Source organism: Bidens hawaiensis, unplaced genomic scaffold, assembly GCF_021521415.1.
Source record: "Bidens hawaiensis isolate Kalapana, Puna unplaced genomic scaffold, B.hawaiensis_p1.1 tig00004357_1, whole genome shotgun sequence".
In the NCBI taxonomy this organism is placed as follows: domain Eukaryota; kingdom Viridiplantae; phylum Streptophyta; class Magnoliopsida; order Asterales; family Asteraceae; genus Bidens; species Bidens hawaiensis.
Genome location: NW_027491262.1, coordinates 942,024 through 953,729, shown reverse-complemented (window position 1 = coordinate 953,729; position 11,706 = coordinate 942,024). Strand labels below are relative to the sequence as shown.

The window sequence follows — 11,706 nt, the reverse complement described above, 5'->3', positions numbered from 1 at the left end:
GCCGGTCAGTCTTCAACACCACTGCCCAATTTCATCATCTTGAACCACCTTCAAGGTTACCTCCGACCTCAACTAACCTGGCTAACCTTATTGCAGCCACCATTTCTACAATAGCACCGCTGCCACATACTTCCCTGCACCGGTCCTTCACCATGCCGGTAACAACAACCGCCGCCAACACAGCCAAGTGTGATATTCTAGCCGGAAAATCGTTCACCAGAAAAACGATTACCGGTGACATAACATTCAATCACCATCCTCCCCGTATGAACCACCATTATATGTCACTGGCGGCCCATCTTCACAGCAAACGGCAAAGCCACCGCCGTTCGAGCACCGACCACTCTCTGCCTTTAAACGGGGCTGAGAATCCAGATCTGAGAACACGAAACGAACTTCAATCACTTTATTTCCCCAAATCTTCACACTTTATTTCCAAACATCAAATTTTATTTTCACCACTTCAACACAATTAACGTCTCGGTTCGGGTAATCGCGGAAATAGAACCCGAATATCAAGAACAAAGTTGAGATTCGACCCGCTCTGATACCAATTGTAGGTCCCGACACCGGATCCGACAACGAACGGCTTTGTTTTTGATAAACGCTCGAGACGGGTGCGGTAAATCAAACGACCGAATCAAAAATAATATAAAGATAAAATAAGTAAACGGTCTCATTTTCGGTTAAAAATTTGATATATTAAGAAACAAACCGACCCACCCAAGGTGAGCTCCCCTTGGGTGGATGATTTACACCATACAAACACACACATACAAAGACATATGAAGTCATATTTATAACCAAACATAAAAACATTCTAGAAGATCTCTTCCATTAAAGCCAAACGCGTACACCAAAGCTCTCATCTCATATCCGGAATTTCACGCCCACTTTATTTACTTGACATTAAATATATAACGGGTTTTGTATTTTGATATCGTAATTCATATTTTTTGCCTTACATGTCTAAGACTGTATATTGAAAAACTATGATTAATTTTTGTGCCATTGACAAGCTATTGTTGAAAGTTGAAACTCATAATTAACATGAAATAATGCCCTTGATCCTCTTGACATTTTAGGTGTGTAAAATTATAACCACCACTTTAGCATGCTAGTGGCTGAAAAGTTACAATAAGAAAACGCCACTTACATTATGTAAGTTACATAAAATCGACATGTAACAAAGCTGATAGTGATACCTAGTTTCTTTTTTTTTTCTTTTTCTTTTTAGCACGCATCCTTCAACTTTATTTTTAACTCTACACATTTATCCATTATGAAACTTGAATAATTAATCTTACAATGAAAACTAATCTAATTAAAGAGATGTTATTTGATCATGAACATCTAGATGGCAACTTTCGATAAAACAAATTTACAATTTACAAACATTCCCATGTTTGAGATGCAAAACACTTGTTCTTGCATTTTAAAAGGGTTCACACAAGCCACTAAATCACAAAACTCATGAGGGGTGCAAATAAGCCGAGCTACTTGAGATCGGCTCGTTAAAAAGCTCGATCGAGCCGAGCTTAATCGAGCCCGAGCTCGAGCTTGAGCCTAAAAGAAAACTCGTTTAATAAACGAGCCCAAGCTTCACTTATCAAGCTTGAGCCGGCTCACGAGCCTAAACGAGCCTGCCATTTATAAATTTTTTTGAATATATATTTAATATTATTAGTTAATATATGAAAAAATAAATAAATAAACTAAATAATATATATTATTTATATATAAAATTATAATAGAAAAAAATATATTAAAATAATTATAATTATATAAAAAATAATTGGTATATAGTAAACGAGTCGAGTTTGAGTTTGAAAATCTACTCATGAGTCGAGCTCGAGCTTTGAAAATAGAGCTCGAAACGAGCCGAGCTCACACCCGAGCTCTGTGAAAATTAAACAAGCCGAGTTCGAACCTAATCAAGCTCGAACTCGACTCGACTCGACTCGACTCATTTGCATCCCTAAACAAAACTACATAAGATAGTGAGTTCAAAAGGCTACCATTAAAAATAAAGACTAAATAAAGGAAATTCGATTTATGTAGTGACAGAATATACACACGTGACAGTCAAACCAGAATATGGTTCTCTGTTAACAAACAGAAATAGAGACTGACGATCCACAAAGGCCCTCAACACAAGCATGAGTGTATTAATAAGTACATTTCGACATTTTGATATAAATTTTATTAAAAGCTGAGTTATTTCAAAATAACGTGTTTTACGAGACAAAAATACATTAGTTTAAAAGGGCCAGGCTTTTAATAAAATTTATATCGGAATATTAAAAAGAAAACTTATTACATGTCTAAAATTGTTAGAATAAAAATGTTCAAAATTCATATTAATATACGTCTAACAAATATTCAAATTATTAGAAATCGTTCACTTTTCACAGGCGTTTATGTGTGTTCGTTTAGAATATTCATGAGCAGGCATAACCGAGCACAAATACATTCATTTTCTCAACAAACAAATATGAAAAAAGAAAACACTGCATTTTCTCAACAAACAAATATGAAAAAAGAAAACACTGCATTTGTTTAACTGCTCGTATCTTTTCAATGACATGTCAAAGTTAAACGAATCAACACGAAAACAAACTTTTCAAGTACGGGTGTGTATGGTTGGTTTCGGTTTTTGAATTTTTGAAACCGTTTGGTTTCGGTTTTCGTTTGTGTTTTGGTTTTAGTTTTTTCGGTTTTTGCCATTTGAACTTTTGAAATCTTTAGCCCAAAATATAAATCTTAGGTATGAACCATTTTTAAATTTAATAACTAATTGATTATTATATACGTAGGCAAAAATATTCACGTATATATTAAATTCTAATAAATTATCATAATAAAAAATAAAAAAATGAAAATCCAGAAATCCGATTCATGTCGGTTTTTCCGGTTCTTATTACATTCAAAATCAAAATCAAACCGTAAGTTCGGGTTTTACAAAACATCAAACCAAACCATCAGTTTTATTTTGATTTGAAATTTTCAAACTTTTCAGTTTCGAATCAGTTTTTGACTTTTTTAAATTTCATTCACATTCACAGTTCACACCATTGGGCCTAAATAACTTAAAAGCCCAAACTTTATACAACTTATCAAGTCCATATTTCAAACCACCAGTTTTCCCTCTTAATAATAATAATAATAATATTCATTCACCACCAAGTGTTTGATAAAATGCCTCAAAGAACTAATAATCAACCAACACCGCCGGTTATCCTCCGGCGATCTCCGAGACTCCAACAAATCGTGCTCGCGGATCCTGTCGACCCGAAAACCCCTACGCCGGAGCCCCACCGGAGGAGAACCCGCAGATCTAAGCCGGAAAAATGTTCGAAGAAGAAACCTGATGAATCTTGTAGTACGGATAAGTTTCCAGGTTTGTTAATTGCTTGATTTATTAATTAGTTATTTAGTTTAAGGTAGTTAATTGTTAGAGTTTTAGCTGAAATTAACCCTAGGTTAATTAATTTGTTATTAATTGGTTAACTTAGAAGCTTATAAACCCTAATGTAGTAGTTGTTACTGGTATGGAAAATGGGTCGGGTCAAAACGGGTCATGGCCGAAGCGGGTCTGCGGGTCAATTCGGATTTACTTTGGGGTGGCAAATGGGTCGGGTCGAAACGGGTCATGGCCGAAACGGGTTTGCGGGTCAATTAAAAAAGAGTTGTTTTGGTTTGGGTCGGAACCAGTGTTATAAAAATCGGAGTTAGGGGGTGTTTGGGATTTGCTTATTTTAAGCGACTTATGACTTTAAAAAAGTTAAAAGGTGTTTGGTATTGTGTGTTATTGTGAGGGGATAAGCTAATAAGTTATAAGGAATATCAAACATACCCTTAGCCGGTGCCTAGTCTATAATCGGTGACTTACCGATTCGATTCCAAGTAAGCGGTCAAATGTGGTTCAAATAGGTCAAAATTAGGGTTCAGTTAGGGGTGTCAATTGGGTCGGGTCGGGTCGGGTCGAAGCGGGCCATGGATTGAAAAGGGTTAGGGTCGGAAAGGGTCAATTTAAAAAAGAGTTGTTTGGTTTGGCTCGGAACAGGTTTGGCTCGGAACCAGTGTTATAAAAATCCGAATTAGTCGGCAACTAGTCTCTAATCGGTGGCTTACCTATTCGATTTCATGTAATTCGTAGTAGGTCAAATCTGGCCCAAATCGGTCAAAATTGGCCAGATTTTGGTCAAATTGGTCAAAATTTTCAAAGTGATTGAAAAATTGTACTTATTTTTATATATATGATTGTGTGTATACACACACAAGTAATTATAAAAAATTGTATACAAAATTCTAATCTGATTAACCGCTAGTCGGTACCCCACCGCCCAACTAGCCCCTAGTAAGTTCTACAAGAATGGTCAAAATAATGCAGAAGCTATGAAATGTTTACTTGGTTGTGAATAAACCAAGTTCTAGTATTTGTTAATCAACTTTTTTTTATTTTTTTTATTTTTATTTTTAAATATAGAAATCGTGGGTTATCTATCTTTTTTTATTTACCTCAAATGTCCTATTTTTTTGTTGTGGGCATTATATGCCGTAACAATTAGAGATATAATTTGTAGGGAAATTGGAGAGGCGGATAACGCGCAGTTCCTGTAAAGATTTAGATGATACAAACAATGGTTGTTTATCAAATGAGAGGATACATGAAGAGGGTGCTAATATATCCAAACAATCTAAGTGTAAGTCACCAAAGAACAAAGTGAAACGTAGTAACAAAAACTGTGACAATAACTCTGATCAGTTTGATACATTGACGATTATTGAAACCCCGGTTTTGGGTGAAGAATTATCTAAAAAAGACAGAGTTAGAAACAAGAACAGAGCTGCTGTTACCACTGCTGTTGTAGTGCAAGAAGGACCTGTAAATGTGAGGGATGATGTTAACAAACGGGAAAGGAAAGTTGGGGTTAAAAGAAAAAGAAACCAGTTTGAGAATAATATCGGGATTGGTCAAAGTTGGACCAAAGATCAAGAGCTGGCATTGGAGAGAGCTTACTTTGAAGCAAAACCGACTCCACATTTTTGGAAGAAGGTTTCCAGGCTGGTAATTCACTACCCGTTTTAAACACATTCGTTTCAGAACAAATAATAATATTGCGGGCCTCGAGAATTGCATCATGCAATTTAGGTTAGGGTGTGCATGGATTGGTTTTGGGGTCAGAGTGTCAGACTGAACCCAAAACTGAAATTTCGGTTTTTGAATTTCTGAAAACTTTTCGGTTTCTTTTTTTCTGATTGGGTTCGGTTATGCCAAAGGGCTTGAAATTTTGGGCCAGGAAAAAATGGCCTAAACTAAATGAATTTGGGTTTAAATCTTTTTGTTAATTAATATATAATTGATTATTGTACATCTAGGCTAATAAAAAATGGAAATGCATATATTCCGTTTGGTTCGGTTTTTTCAGTTTTAGATAGATGCAAAACCGAAACCGAATTGAAATTTTTGTTTTTATCAAAAACATAAAACCAAGCCGTTGGCTGTCTTGGTTTGATTTCCAACATATTATTGGTTATGACAAGAATGTTATTCTATGAACTTAATGTTTATATATACATGAGAGGGTTCCAGGTAGAACACAGTTTTTTGCTAGAACAGGAAAAATAAACACGCGTATGTATTATTTAGCGATTCGTAACCAATCAATATATACATTTCAGGTCCCAGGAAAATCTGCGCAGGAATGTTTTGACAAAATACACGGCAGTCATCTAACCCCGCCTCAACCACGTACGCGTACCAGACCACGCATACCAAATTCACAAAATCCATCATTATCCACAAGCAAATTACTCAAAACATCAAGTCCCACTAATAAACAACCTAGATACTGTAAGCAAAAGAGCCACATAATCCAGAGAACCGTACGACACATGTTACAAAACCAGTATAAACCGGACCAAAATTCTGAACCAGACATGTTCTCACTTCTGGAGCCCACATTCAACCCGTCATCAAACCTTAATATTGTCCTTGCCACACCTGATCGCAGCCAAGAAACCGAGGACGCACACAAAAGATCTTTAACACATAAAAGTGTTTCAAGATTTAGCGGTTCACATGGAACAACACTTGTGAGTCCTCCGGTTTTGAAGCAGGTGAAAAATAAAGCATTACATGAGAAATATATTGACTTGTTAAACTGTAGAGAAGCTAATAGGAAGGCTGCAAGTGTAAAGAGTGAAAAGGCTAATAATAAAAGTAAAGCAGTGAAACAGGGATCTGCTGAAAGAAAGGAGGCGGTTAAAGCTGCGAAAAACGCGCTCGTCTTTGGTGCGAAAGATGCTATTGATGAGTTTCAGAATCAGCAGGCTACTGCTTTGTGTGATCTTTTTGATTGTGAGAGTGGTGGTGATGATGACGAGGATGACGATCAAGTTTTATGATTGCTTACTAACTAGTAGTGAGTTGTCGTTTACATTGGTTATTTGGATTCGTGTGTATTGTACCCTTTATGAATGCAATCGCTTTACCAGGCACATTACATGTTCTCGTGTGCCATAGATCCAAGCGTTTAACTTGTTCTAAGGTGTTTCACAAACTGTATGCTTCGGTTGTGACTAACCTGTTACTAGTTAATGTATACACCATCGTATGTGTGATTAATGCCTAATGTGATTTAAAAGTTCACTACCGCAATCCTTATATTTGGCTGTATCTTGGTATTTATTGTACATTAACCTCTTGTTCTGCATTTTCAGCAAATATCACCATGCGTCTACCTCAGACGTAACCACCTCGCCTCAGTACCTGCTCGCGTTTAACATAAAATCCCATGAACCCGAAAAGTAATAATCACACCTTTTCGGTCATGAAACTATCACGGAACACACAACATGAAAAACCATATCATGATAAACCCATTTTCAAAACTACAAAATTCATATACCACAGTTTTAAGTGTTGAATATAAAAGCCTAACACAAACTCCTTACCCTCATCTAATAGTATTGAGAACTAGTAACTAAAACATTTTATTAGTCTCCTGTCTTTTTTAGTGTAAAACATAACGAAAACCACGAATCATTCAACCAAGATGAGTAGGCTTCTTTCTGCGGTTCCCAGACGGTTGTCGGCTCCAAAGAACCTGACCATCAATCGCGGTTAGGTTTTCATCATCGAGCCGCTTCCACGTCTTAATAGACTTAACCGCACCCCACTCGTCACGAGCCACTTTTTCCAAAGAAACCATGACCATTCGTGCTCTCCTCGACCACCCAGCTTTCCCATACGCATGATAACCGAACCCTCCACCATAACAAAGATGAATACCGGTTAACTCACCACAGAAATCGTTAATATGATCATGACCCGTGAAAACCGCCTTCACATCACCTGCTTCAACTAATGTTGTAAAGAATCCAGAATTCACAGAAGCAGAACTTATCCCTTCTTGTCTCACACCTGTAAAGTTTGATGAATCAAAGTATTCAAATTCGGGTAATGGGATGTGAAAGTAAGCAAGACCGGGTGCTTTTGATCTCTTTTGAAGGCGTTTAGACGTTTTTTGAAACCAAAACTGTTGAGAAGGTTTGATCCAGCCATAACCAGGAATCGAGGGGACAGTCGAGTAATCACCACTGTCGAGAAAATATAAGTTGAGAATCGATTTGTTCATAAGATTTGACCCTTCAGCTCCATGAACTTCAAGATTGTAATTACCAAAACCATCAATAATATTTGCATCATATGGGTTGGATTGAGATAAAGTGTGCTGCATTCCAACAATATGATCCATGACATGTTCGCGTGATAATGTTGATTCTTGATCATGGTTACCTAAAACCGCAGCCCATGGGATTTTGGAAGCAATTGCAGGGGCGAAGGCTGCATTCAAGGATGCTGCTGCATCTTCTGCATCGAATCCATAGATGTTATCTCCTGTGAAAACGATTAGGTCTGGCTTTTCAGCTTCGATCATACGGTTGATGAAATCAGTGGTGTTGATATCAGTGCAGTGAGCAAACTGTCGTGGTAATACATCTTCACAAGGAGTTTTATTGCCATCTGCATAGTGCATATCAGCTACCTGTAGAATCCTGAATTCGCCTCTCTTTTCATTAAACCGTAGTTGTACTGTATCGTTAGCTCTAATCGGCCTTCGAATTCCGTGAGTGTTGACTAAGACGATACTGGAAACGAAGCAGAGAGCAACGATGACGGTGAACAGAACACCCGCCATTGTTAAAGCGAATGAACTTTCAGATCGAGTGATTCTTGAAACAGAATATGACGATAATCACAAATCCGGCTATATGCCTGAAAATCTCCTCATCAAATCAGAAATTCTGTTTAATTTAACATATTAACAAATTAGTAGAAAACTGTGATAAACTGCATATGATAATAATCGGGCTACACTCCTTAAAATCTTGTAGTAATAATTTAACATATTATCAAGTCAAAATTTCTGTTTAATTTCACAGATTAACTACATCAATTTAAAACTATGATTAACTGCATCAATTTGTGGATTTCGTTAACCATAAAACACGATGTTTGTGTGGAATGAATAATATAACTCCGACTGAGTGATTCTTAAACAAAATATGATAATAATCAGACTGTATTTCTAAACTTCTCCTGAATATGCATGTAATCAAGTCAGAATTTCTGTTTAGTTTCACATATAATTCAACAAATTAGTAGAAAACTATGATGAACGGCATCGATTATGTTAGTAAACACGAAACTTTTTGTGATAAAGTGAAAAGCTAATACGCAGCTTCATATTTCACATTTCATCACTCTGATTGAGTGATTCTTAAATTCCACAGATATGCATATCATCAAGTCATGATTTCTGTTTTATTTCACAGATTATTGAAAAAAATTGTAAAAAAACTATTTAAAAGTTGTAAAAAAATCTTAAAAAATTGTAAAAAAAACTATGTAAAAATTATGAAAAATTATGTAAAAATTGTAAAAAAAAACTATGTAAAAATTGTAAAAAATTATGTAAAAATTGTAAAAAACTATGTAAAAATTGTAAAAAATTTTGTAAAATTGTAAAAACCTATTTAAAAATCGTAAAAAATTGTAAAAAATTTATGTAAAAATTCTAGAAAACTATGTAAAAAATTATAAAAAAACTATGTAAAAATTGTAAAAAAAAAAGCTATGTAAAAATTTGTATAAAAATTATGTAAAAAGTGTAAAAAAAAACTATGTAAAAATTTGTAATAAAACTATGTTAAAATTAAAAACACGAAACTGTTAGTGATAAGGCTAACGGCGAATACGCAGATTCAAATATCGCATTTCATGAACCCGAATAATCAAACCTAGCAGATAAACTAACGTTGAAACCCTAACTCAAATATTATAAAGTAACTACAGAATCGGCTTTCGTTTTGGCGCTAAAACTTTCAGATCTGTAAATATAAGAGGAAGAGAATAGTATTATTATTACCTTAGAGTTACGACGGCTGCGGCGGTGGTGGAAGACGACGAAGAACGTACGGCCGGTGCACAGGCGAAATAGGAACAGTGTAATGTAATCTGTAACGAGCCGGTTTAATAATAATAAAAAAAAATATCTAAACAAACACATTAGTAGTATAGTAGGAAGATGAGACAAATTGCATGAAAAGGACACGTGAATTAGAGTCCGAATCCGGGTAGTTTTAACTTTCAATATAACTAGTATCTTAGAAACAGGTCGGTAAAACCCAAACGCTGAGTTGGTAAGACTATCTGAATTTAGTCGGTGTCTGTTACGTTCGTTATTGTAATGGAACTAAAGCCAAAATATTTGACGATTATTTGGTTGGTAAACTCGGGCGGTGGTAAAACCCAAAGCGTTGTCGGTCTCGGGCACTGAGATGGTAACTCGACACAAAGTCTGTCGGTTTCGGTATGTTCGTTATGGTACACGAGCTAAAAAATGGAAAAAAATAAAAATAAAAATCGAGGTGGACCAATGGGTTGGCGTTGGCCGGTAAACTCGGGCATTGGTAAAACCCGAGTTTAGACGGTTCAAGCGGTTTCAATAGTTATTGATTTTAGAAAGAACTAGTAAATTATATGCGAGTTGCGACGGCGAAATAGGTCGGTAAAACATGTGCGTGGTAACGGAGAGTTAACGCGAATTTGGTGGATATTGGCTACGTTCGTTAGGAACTAAACCTATAAAAACTTCGTTAAATTAGCATGTTTAAAATTAAAAAAAAGTAACCGTACTCATACTCATATAACGCATTATAAAAAAAATAGCATATTTATTTGGTCGGCAAAACTCGGCTATTGGTGCCAGGAGTTGGTAACACTTGACGAAGAGTCGACGCAAATTTGGCCAGTCTCGGTTACATTTGTTAAGGTATAAGCAATGTTGATAAAAACCGAGTGTTATAGGTTCCGATCGTTGAGGCGGCGAGTCTACGAGAATTCGGTCGGTTTACATCATGTTCATTACCGTACCCGAACCAAACAAAAAATTCTTTTTGTTACATTCGTCACGGTACCGGAGCTAAAGAAAAAATATATAAAAATTATTATTATTATTATTACTACTACTATACTCATGACCATGGTCTAGTGTTATGGTGTCCACCTTTTCAAAAGGGGAGTTCTAGCCTTCTCCAATTTTTCCTAAAAAAAAACTATAATACGTTTCGTATAGGGCTATACGGGACGTATATGGTCCCCTATAAGCCTCGTATAGTCCTATACGGGACGTATAAAGCCCATATAACCCTCCCGTATAACTCTAAAAGGGGTGTATTAGAGGGCGTTTGAGTGTCCCTAACAGGACTCTTTCCAAAATAGAGGTGGTGGGTTCCAAGGTTAGGAGAATTTTAGTGGAAATAAATTTGGTTGTTAAAAAAAATAAATATTATAGCTTTATCGAAGAGATATATGTGCCAGGGATTTTGATGACATGAGTCAGTTGCCCCGTGAAAGGGTGTACTTCACTAGGTATATTTTATTAATAATTTTATTTTAGATGAGAATCAGACCACATAAAATAATAATTTTTAGAATAAAGAATATTAGTTGTTGAGTGTTTTTTACCTGGGGGTGTTTGGCCTAGCTTTTATTTTTTAACTTAGGCTTATGTTTTAAAGTGGCTTATAGCTTATTTTATATTATTTGATAAGCTTTTTTTAAGTGTTTGAATTAGCTTATATTCTATAAGTTGGTAATAAGTTGTTAAATCTATCATTCTTTAATTTGTTATAGTAATAAGTTGCTTCAATGATTATTAATCCACCATCATTTGAGGGCAAATAAGTAACTTACACCCTAACATAAATAAGTTTATTCAAATAAGCTTCTTCAAATCAGCTTATATAAGCTTATAAGCATAAGCTTAAAAAGCTAAAACAAACACGAAACTAAGCTTATTTTGTAAAAAAAAAAAAGCTAAAAAAGCTATAAGCATGAATAAATAAGCTAGGCCAAACACCCCCCTAGCATAAAGGTTGGCAATAGTAATAAGCATCTCCATTCATTGGTTTATGGTGACATTGCATGGGGTTTAGATTGGTTTACGGGTGGAGACAAACGTTTGTGTTAGGTTTGGTTTGCATTCTCAAACGTTTGGGAGGTGGGTTTGTAGTGGCCCCACCACAACCACTACACACAAAACATATATATACATATTTATTATATTTTAATGGGGTTTAGATTGGTTTATGAGTGGAGGAAAAGTGGGGTTTTTTGGTGAAAAGTTTAGAATA

General features: G+C 35.6%; 2 protein-coding genes across 4 annotated transcripts; one reads left to right on the top strand and one right to left on the bottom strand.

The window, feature by feature from the left end:
• The first annotated feature begins 3,198 nt into the window (after nt 1-3,198).
• Nucleotides 3,199-6,411, top strand: LOC143626379 (uncharacterized). Its single transcript, XM_077096494.1, has 3 exons — nt 3,199-3,400; nt 4,587-5,071; nt 5,686-6,411. The coding sequence occupies exons 1-3, from the start codon at nt 3,199-3,201 to the stop codon at nt 6,409-6,411; spliced, it is 1,413 nt and encodes a 470-aa protein (XP_076952609.1).
• A 574-nt stretch (nt 6,412-6,985) lies between these two features.
• LOC143626425 (putative inactive purple acid phosphatase 29) lies at nt 6,986-9,526 on the bottom strand. Of its 3 annotated transcripts, none has more exons than XM_077096532.1 (2): nt 9,438-9,526; nt 6,986-8,284 (listed from the first exon to the last, which is right to left on the bottom strand). In XM_077096532.1, exon 2 carries the CDS (start codon nt 8,205-8,207, stop codon nt 7,053-7,055), a length of 1,155 nt encoding a protein of 384 aa, XP_076952647.1. In that variant the 5' UTR covers nt 8,208-8,284; nt 9,438-9,526; the 3' UTR covers nt 6,986-7,052. The 3 variants fall into 3 exon arrangements, with proteins under 3 accessions (XP_076952647.1, XP_076952645.1, XP_076952646.1); XM_077096530.1 differs by having other exon boundaries at nt 6,986-8,292; nt 9,452-9,526; XM_077096531.1 differs by having other exon boundaries at nt 6,986-8,313; nt 9,438-9,494.
• Nucleotides 9,527-11,706: the final 2,180 nt, after the last annotated feature.

Excerpts from the sequence above, each read along its gene's own strand:
- LOC143626379 (XM_077096494.1), top strand. The coding sequence starts at position 3,199 with ATGCCTCAAAGAACTAATAATCAACCAACACCGCCGGTTATCCTCCGG. Across the intron at positions 3,401-4,586 it reads TAGTACGGATAAGTTTCCAG|GGAAATTGGAGAGGCGGATA; the intron begins GTTTGTTAATTG and ends TATAATTTGTAG. Across the intron at positions 5,072-5,685 it reads GGAAGAAGGTTTCCAGGCTG|GTCCCAGGAAAATCTGCGCA; the intron begins GTAATTCACTAC and ends TATACATTTCAG.
- LOC143626425 (XM_077096532.1), bottom strand. The coding sequence starts at position 8,207 with ATGGCGGGTGTTCTGTTCACCGTCATCGTTGCTCTCTGCTTCGTTTCC.